The sequence below is a fragment of the Ovis canadensis genome, chromosome 23 (assembly GCF_042477335.2).
Source record: "Ovis canadensis isolate MfBH-ARS-UI-01 breed Bighorn chromosome 23, ARS-UI_OviCan_v2, whole genome shotgun sequence".
NCBI lineage: Eukaryota > Metazoa > Chordata > Mammalia > Artiodactyla > Bovidae > Ovis > Ovis canadensis.
In genome coordinates, this window is record NC_091267.1 from 23,691,957 (window position 1) to 23,701,853 (window position 9,897).

The 9,897-nt window shown below is 34.5% G+C and overlaps 1 protein-coding gene across 1 annotated transcript in view; it reads left to right on the forward strand.

Moving 5' to 3' along the window:
* CDH19 (cadherin 19) overlaps positions 1–9,376 on the forward strand; it is a 77,652-nt gene extending 68,276 nt beyond the window's left edge. Inside the window, exons 10-12 of the mRNA XM_069568428.1 lie at positions 561–675; positions 4,644–4,895; positions 7,960–9,376. Of these exons, the coding sequence (XP_069424529.1) occupies positions 561–675; positions 4,644–4,895; positions 7,960–8,450 (858 nt within the window). The 3' untranslated portion in view covers positions 8,451–9,376. The remainder of the gene's footprint in view (positions 1–560; positions 676–4,643; positions 4,896–7,959) is intronic.
* The last annotated feature ends 521 nt before the right edge of the window (positions 9,377–9,897 follow it).

The window sequence follows — 9,897 nt, forward strand, 5'->3', positions numbered from 1 at the left end:
AGACAGAGGAATTTACTTGACATGGAATACTTTTGCTTTAATCTTTTGGGTGAAAGGAAATCATGTACATCACCCCTAAGCTTTAAATACACTATTCCTAAAATCAATTTATAAACTCATTAGTTTAACAAATACTCAAGTAAGACAATAATATTTATTACAGTTATGTCTCCAATATATGCAGGAACTATTTAACTTCAGCAAATCGTAATGGTTAGTATTCAGATAAGAGAGAGAAGGAGAAAAGGACAGAATGGAGAAATCCAGGCAGGAAGGATCGGAGGATGTTTTCTGACAAACTTAGCTTATGGAAATCATCTCATCCATTAATAAGAATTTACTTTTTATGTAATACCAAAACATTCTTCTGAAAGGAGCAAGTAAACATGTTTTTAACCTCAGAAAATATTTTCATATTTTCCACCAATTTTGAGATATCCTCTGGAATATCCATAATGATTTTGGTAAAGCAATTTTAATAGAAGCTAATAATAATTTAAAATAATAATCACAATATTATAAAGAGACTGATCAAAACTTATCCCTATTTTTTTTCCTAGGTGATTCAGACCATCAGTGCAGTGGATAGAGATGAATCCATAGAACATCACCATTTTTATTTCAATCTATCTGTGGAAGAAAATAACTCGAGTTTTGCAATCATAGATAATCAAGGTAATGCCATTCATTTATAATAGCTTTCTGTTCATTCTTCGAGATCTTGTTTAATTTTAAGAAAATTCATAGCATTACTTTTTATACTGTTCCTGCAATATGATAGTGTTGAGAAATTATTCGAGGAGTGGCAATGGAAATGGGAAACAAAACCCAAAGTAGTGTTCTGGGAATAAGAGCCTCATTTCCCACTGGATTTCTTTAAATTGGAAGCACTTCTTCAAGTAATTATTGGTTATAAGCCCTTGCAAAGTCTGAATGACCTTGAAAATATAATTGCAGTTCCTCTCATGTCTTCATATCTGGAAAGGAAAATTATATATGCTTCCTTGGTAGCTCAGACAGTAAAGAATCTGCCTGCAATGAGGGTGACTCAAGTTCAGTCCTGGGTTGGGAAGATCCTCTGAAAAAGTGAATGGCAACTCACTCCAGTATTCTTGTCTGGAGAATTTCATGGACAGAGGAGCCTGTAGGACTATAGTCCTTGGGGTCCCAAAGAACTGGACACACCTGAGCAACTAACGATCAATGCAAAGAAATAGAGGAAAACAACAGAATGGAAAGACTAGCGATCTCGTCAAGAAAATTAGAGATACAAAGGGAACATTTCATGCAAAGATGGGCTCAATAAAGGATAGAAATGGTATGGACCTAACAGAAGCAGAAGATATTAAGAAGAGGTGGCAAGAATACACAGAAGAACTGTACAAAAAAAGATCTTCATGACCTGGATAATCATAATGGTGTGATCACTCATCTAGAACCAGACATCCTGGAATGTGAAGTCAAGCGGGTCTTAGAAAGCATCACTACAAACAAAGCTAGTGGAGGTGATGGAATTCCAGTTAAGCTGTTTCAAACCCTGAAAGAGATGATGCTGTGAAAGTGCTGTACTCAATATGCCAGCAAATTTGGAAAACTCAGCAGTGGCCACAGGACTGGAAAAGGTCAGTTTTCATTCTAATCCCAAAGAAAGGCAATGCCAAAAAATGCTCAAACTACCCCACAACTGCACTCATCTCACATGCTAGTAATGTAATGCTCAAAATTCTCCAAGCCAGGCTTCAGCAACATGTGAACCATGAACTTCCTGATGTTCAAGCTGGATTTAGAAAAGGCAGAGGAACCAGAGATCAAATTGCTAACATCTGCTGGATCATGGAAAAAGCAAGAGAGTTCCAGAAAAACATCTATTCCTGCTTTATTGACTATGCCAAAGCCTTTGACTGTGAGCATCACAATAAACTGTGGAAGGTCCTGAGAGATGGGAATATCAGACCACCTGACCTGTCTCTTGAGAAATCTGTATGCAGGTCAGGAAGTAACAGTTAGAACTGGACATGGAACAACAGACTGGTTCCAAATAGGAAAAGGAGTACATCAAGGCTGTCTATTGTCACCCTGCTTATTTAACTTATATGCAGAGTACATTATGAGAAACTCTGGACTGGAAGAAACACAAGCTGGAATCAAGATTGCCAGGAGAAATATCAATAACCTCAGATATGCAGATGATACCACCCTTACGGCAGAAAGTGAAGAGAACTTAAAAAGTCTGTTGATGAAAGTGAAAGAGGAGAGTGAAAAAGTTGGCTTAAAGCTCAACATTCAGGAAATGAAGATCATGGCATCCTGTCCCATCACTTCATGGGAAATAGATGGGGAAACAGTGGAAACAGTGTCAGACTTTATTTTTTTGGGTTCCAAAATCACTGCAGATGGTGATTGCAGCCATGAAAGTAAAAGACAATTACTCCTTGGAAGAAAAGTTATGACCAACCTAGATAGTATATTCAAAAGCAGAGACATTACTTTGCCGACTAAGGTCCGTCTAGTCAAGGCTATGGTTTTTCCAGTAGTCATGTGTGGATGTGAGAGTTGGACTGTGAAGAAAGCTGAGCACCAAAGAATTGATGCTTTTGAAGTGTGGTGTTGGAGAAGACTCTTGAGAGTCCCTTGGACTGCAAGGAGATCCAACCAGTCCATTCTGAAGGAGATCAGCCCTGGGATTTCCTTGGAAGGAATGATGCTGAAGCTGAAACTCCAGTACTTTGGCCCCCTCTGGAGAAGTGTTGACTCATTGGAAAAGACTCTGATGCTGGGAGGGATTGGGGGCAGAAGGAGAAGGGGATGACAGAGGATGAGATGGCTGGATGGCATCACTGACTCGGTGGACGTGAGTCTGAGTGAACTCCGGGAGTTGGTGATAGACAGGGAGGCCTGGCGTGCTTCGATTCATGGGGTCGCAAAGAGTTGGACACGACTGAGCGACTGAACTGAACTGAACTGAGCAACTAACACTTTCACTTTTCATAGTCACTTGATTGATTCAAAGATATTTGGAATCATTAATTAGAAGCTATAAATATATGAAAAGGCTGTTCATTTCCCTTCAAAACTAAATGGTTATATCAGCCTAAGAACAAAATGTTCTAAAGGTTTTCATATGGAAAGACGGAGTTCCTTTTCCTTCCATACAGAAGTAGGTCAACTTTGTACAAAGCTGCAGTGTTCTTTTTTCCTTCAGTAAAATATTTTTTGTTGTCATATATGTTTCTATTCTAATTTTGCTTCATATCACAAAAATATGCAGCACTGTAGGAGTCATTATTCGGGCATCTATAATCAAACATCTGCAGCTGTTCTTCCTTATGCTTGAGTTTAAGCTCCCGTCAAGGGGAGATCTTTTATGGAAGGATAAATGCAGACACATTCTTTCCCCTTTGGCTTTGTCAAATTCCCTAGTGAAAGAAACTCAAATAGATTTAAGATTTTTTTTAAAAAGCCACATCAAAATAAGAAATAAGCTATAGATTTGTTTATATTAATATAAAATAAATTAGTGGGACAAAATAAATATATTGAAACAGAAAGGGAACAATTTAATATTGGTTTAATATTTGTGGTTATAAGTAATTTAAGAAAATACATACCCAAAAGTATAAACTTTCTCACCTGTTTGATCTGTCTAGTGAATAAAATCACAGGTTTATAGACTACAAGAGCATGATGGAGAGTTTGTTTTTAAAAGGAGATTTGGGAAAAGTGATAAGTAGGCATGCATTTCAAAAGACTTTTATTTTCATTTATCTATTTCAAAGACTTCCATTTATCTATCTCCTCTTATTTGTTTGTGTCTTCTAAAATTTGTTTGATTGCTACAGAATATGTTTCAAGGAATGCCAATACAAAAAAAAAAGTGTCTGGGGGGGAAACATATTGTGTATCACGGACTGATACACAATAAACTGCACTGGAGAAGACCATTTAGCATATTTGGAGAGTCAAGGAAAAAAATAAAATATTTTGAAGTATATATGATTTATTTTTGTTAACTATTTGAGCGTTCTAGCCAAGTGAATTAATCAGTACTATTAAGGTTTACTGAGTCTCTGAAATATAAGTAGAAAATAGGTTAATAATGTCAAGGTGAAATGAAATGTTCTAAAAGAAACTTTAACTCCAAGTAAAATTAATTATATTGCCTTATTAATAAATACATTATTTGAGATCACTTACTGTGACACAGAGGTGACTTTGAAAATCTCATGTATTCATATTATTTGTGAAAGTAATGAGTTTCTATTAGAAAAATGAGTCATGAGTATTTAATTCAAATGAAACTGATGTGTCTTTATACATTTAATGCTAGTACCCCCATATACTGTCAATGGCTAATTAGAAAGCAATTTCTTTTCTGTGTTCCATATGTATGTTTCCTATCTTTACCAAAAAAAAAAAATAGAACTGATTTATACAATTCATCTAATTTTGTAATTGGGATTCAGGCAAAGTCGAAATCAGTAATGACTTTTTGAATTGATCTTTTAATTTTCTTTTTCATCAGAAATGTACTCTTTCTTATTTGAGCTTATTTAATCTCTACATTCCTGCCTCTTCTACACTTAGTGGCTATGAATTTCTTTTGCATTATTAAAAAAAATTATGCCTATGGATTTTTGTTTTAGATAACACAGCTGTAGTTGTGACCAATAGAACTGGTTTTAGCCTTCAAGAAGAGCCTGTTTTCTACATATCCATCCTAATTGCTGACAATGGAATCCCATCGCTTACAAGTACAAACACCCTTACCATACACGTGTGTGACTGTGGTGATGCTGACAGCACACAGACCTGCAGTCATAAGGATTTCATGCTTTCCATGGGATTCAGGGCAGAAGTCATAACTGCTGTGCTGATATGCATTATGATAATATTTGGTAAGTCATGTGAACTGAGCATATATTCATTTATTGACAACAATATGATACATATAGAAAAGAGTTAACTCCATTATAATGATATAATGTGGACTTGTGTATGTGTGTGTGTGTGCCTGTTTGTGTGTGTTTAATTGCCCTTATGAATGTGTTACAACTCTTAAATCAAGTGGAGTAAATGAAAAAATAGCGTGAATATGCACTTCAAGTTGAAAATTGATAACTCTTGAATTTGATGAGTATATGAGTACATATGTGCACGGCCTTTTAGGAGTGGTTTTGACACACACACTGCAACATATGTAGTAATATAAAAATTAGTAATAATGATGGTCAACTTCTGTTGTGCACTTATTATATTCCAGGAGACTGTCTTAAGTGATTTGCAGAAATTTTGCAGTTTACTCCTCAAGATAACCTCAAGAAGTAGCAACTGTTATCGCCTGTATTGTACGGATGAAGAAAGTGAAAGTCAAAGAGTTACCTAATTTACAAAGGGTCATGTAGCTAGTAAATGAAGTGCTGAGGTTCCATAACCATAACACACTTCCATCCAACCCTTTACTGCAGCACACTGAAGCCTAGGAGCATTGGGGAGTAAATGTTACGATGAAAAAAATGTAAACGAGAAGTAACAAGGATCTACTGTAGAGCCCAGGGAACTTGTCAATACTCTGTACTGGCCTATGTGGGAAAAAGTCTAAAAAAGACTAAATATGTACACATGCATAACTGATTGCTGTACACTTAAAACTAACACAGTATTGTAAATCAACTCTACTCCAAAAAAGGAAAAAAAAGGAAATTCCAACTGATCAGGACACACATAGTTCTGTCGGTCACATATATCTCAGGGTTTCCAACTTTCCAGCATATATCATGAGGAATTAACAGAAAGCTTCCTGCTTAAAAAAAAAACAAAACACATTTGTTTGTGATGGGTAATTATGCTTAAGCTAGCTTTGTAGTTAAAAATAAACATAGTTTTCATTCTGAACAGGTAAAAGAGTCTTACTTAAAGTGTTAAACATGAAAGAAATCTCAGTAAAATAGCTCCACTTGTTTTCATCTGTTTGCTATTGTTGTTGCTGTTGTTTTTACAAGGAAATAAGTTATAGTCATTTTATAGATGAGGCAAATGAGGCTCCAAGTGTTTTAGCTAGGCTTTCAAAACTACACATTATGCATCAAGCACAACTTTTACCTTTTCTTAACATACCAGTCTATATAGTCTAAACCTTTCTGTTGCTTCCCTCATAACTTCACATCAAAGCCAACACAACTGTATTGAATGTTGACAGCAACTGTATGAGCCATGGGTTATGAAATCCCAAACTCACTACTCAAACTGACATACAAAATGTTTCAGGATTTGCTTTACTTTCACTCTTCTCATCTTTCTCAAATCTTTAAAAATCATGCATTTCTCTTTTACCAAAGTTACCCTTCTTCTCTACCTAGCTTCAGTTTTTCAAATTATTTTTGATGATCCTTTATCATAAAACTGAATGTATTGCTATATAACTAGATATTAGAAGCAAGAAGCAGTAGAAACAGTATGATGTTTGCAGGTTCCAAACACAAAATTGCTCACTGGTACAGACCCAAACCTAGTCCCGAGACCCTGCAAGTAAACCAAGGGCAACCTCACAGTCAAGGGCATGAGTCATATTGAAAAGGTGAAATGTCAGGTTCAACAACAGTCAGAAGTTTCCTGTGAAAGTTTCATGAATATGTGCTTCAATTCATAGATTGAAAAATTATTTATTAGCTCCCTTTCTATTTCAACCATATATCTCAGCTTTATTAAATTACTGTACCTGGATTCAGGCACAGTGAGCTTATTTCAGGAACACTATTTCAATTTATTTAAATGTAAGATTTACCTAAAACACTGCCTAATATATTTCTCTTTTGATAATATTAATAACATTACTTCCTGTTTGTTTCAGTTCCTGTAGATGAAATTCTGAACAGATACATAAGATCTGAAATTGTGTAAAGGTTGACTACGCATGAAACACATACATACACTTTTCTCCAAAATTTTTTTAAAAAGCATTCTGAAATTGTTCTATTTCTACACAATTTTAAAAATGTTTTATATTGATACAATTGATTGATGTGAACATACCAGTGTTATGACTCAAAAACCTGATAAGTTTGGAATTTCTGAAATTAGTATGGTATAGCAAAGCACAGATTGTGAACCAACTTTCAGGTTTTGAATGCCAGCTTTTTGTTTCCTAGACATGTGATTTAATCTCTCTGCACTTCATTTTCACCATCTTCACTAGAGCACTATAATAAAATATGGGTATCACAGCAAATCAATGAATATATGTAGAACTTTTAGAAAAATGACTAGTACAGACTTTGTAGCCAATAAATACTAACTTAGAAAGAAATTATGCCACAGAATGTGTCTCAGTGGTAAAAATCAAACCATCTCAGTGTGCTTAACTTCCTCTAACATGGATCACTGGTTCCTGAGATTGACCGAGGCACGTAGATTGGAAAATCTTATTTCTCATCTTTGTTCTATTTTCAATAAAGAAAAAAAATAAAATTTTGCCATAAATCATATCATCATATAAAGTTGACTATATTTCTCTGATGTTTTTCCACTCTAAATCATCAACCAATTGAGACTGCTATACTGCCTTATCTTTCTTCAAGTCCCTTTGGTAAATTTTCAATGACAAATATATCTTTGCTTTATAATCAGAAAACTGACGCTTTTGTCTTAAGCTTGTAACAAAAGCAAGAATTTATAGCTTATTATAAATAACATACTATTTAACAATTTTTATAATGTAAATAGATAACATATTTAATTATAGTATGCATTAATATTAAAAATGTAACAATATTTGATAATATATTTCAATACAAATAGAATGAATATATAGTATAATATTATTAGGCATTATTGTTTATTTATAATATAGTAATACAAATATAAACATGCATTATATTTATAATGGAAGTAATATGAAGCCTTAATATTTATAATATATAATATTGTATTTGTGTTACTGTTCTGATACGCTTTGTTTCATAGGGTTTATTTTTCTGAACCTCGGTCTGAAACAACGGAGAAAACAAACGCTGTTTCCTGAGAAAAGTGAAGAATTCAGAGAGAATATATTCAGATACGATGATGAAGGTGGCGGAGAGGCGGACACAGAGGCCTTTGACATCGCACAGCTGCGAGGCAGCGCGGTAATGCGGGGCCGCAAGCCCCGCAGACACGCCAGGGCGGAGATGCGCAGCCTGTACAGGCAGTCTCTGCAGGTCGGCCCGGACAGTGCGGTGTTCAGGAAGTTCATTCTCGAAAAGCTGGAGGAGGCTGACACTGACCCCTGTGCCCCACCTTTCGACTCCCTCCAGACCTATGCTTTTGAGGGAACAGGGTCCTTAGCTGGATCCCTGAGCTCCTTAGACTCCGCAGCCTCTGATCACGATGAAAATTATGATTATCTTAACGAACTGGGACCTCGCTTTAAAAGATTAGCGTGCATGTTTGGTTCCACTATGCAGTCAAAGAATTAGGGCTTTTTTCACTAATATATTTTTTAAAAAATGCTAATGTATGTTTGGGCAAACTGGTAGTCGCTTGGTGAAAAGTTGTTAACTTCAGATCCCTGGGAAAAGAAAGAGATGCAACTTATACTATTCTCTGATTTTCTTGGAGTAAATATCCCATATCGTCCCTGACTGCAGATAAGGGAAGTGAAGCTAACTGCAGACTCCCTCTAGCAAGCCCCTGAAATACTCTTTCAGACTTTTTTTTTTTTTATGTCAAATACAAATTCTCAAAATTTTTGACTGTTTAATGTGAAAAGGGCAATGAACTAGATCGTCTTAACTTTATTTCATTTATTCACATTGTGAATCTTGCAAAGTAAGAGTAAAGTGTTTCTGTGTGTTAACTTCCTGATATGCTACAGAGAAAAACATGTAGGAGAATCTGGGTAGTTATATATAACTTTGAAAAACTCTTTTCTATGAATATGCAAGCTTATGACTGAGTCTATGATTCATTCCAGTTTGATATTTTAAAATTGTCTTCAACACCACATTTTAAAACTGTTTTCAAATTTAGGTAGATGCTTGGTATTTGTTTATGAATCAAAGATATAGTGTAAATTTATATTCTCTTTGATATTACAGCTTTATAGAAAAAAAGGCATAGAGTATGTTTAGGAGATTTTCATAAGTTATTTTCTTATGTATTCAAAATACTTATCATGTCACAATGCAGTCACAAAGTACATATCAATATTTCCTCAAGATTAAATTAAAACTTTTTAAAAATAATTGTGTGAAATTTTTTCATTTTAATTTTATTGCTACCAAAATGATAGAAGTAAGTGAAAGGAGTACTGGGTTCAAACTGGAATTAGTATTCATCCTAAATATTATGATCAACTGTGCTGCTCTTACTGTGCATAAAATAAAACATGATAAAATTCTCAGCATTTCCTTTTTTATCGATGCTTAGACTGTAACTGATTCTTCTATGTCATTTTTTTATTACTCAGTATAAAATTAGATGCAATAGTTACTTTTATTGTAGCATTATGGAGGAAATATGCTAAGCTGCTGGACATAAAGCTTGAAGGTAACATTAGATAGTAAGATAATAAAACACTGATTTTAATCAGCCTTGTAAGAATGATTCTTGTTCTATCCAAATCAAAGTGAAATTCGAAATTCACGGGTTGAACAGAAAGTAGTGAATACTGTGTGCTCAAAATTGCTATATGTGTTCATTGCTTTATTAATAGGGTATGAAACTGAACTGAACTAAATTGATCATATGTGTTCAAATCAAATATTTCAAATAATTTTGAGCTGAATTTGGAACAGTTGAATACCTACAATCTCTCTCTCTGTATTTTGAGATATAAACATCCAAACCATGTAATAGAAGTTAATTTTTTCATCAATATCAATCAGGTATCATTCATATCATTTTGTGTCAGCAACACAGATA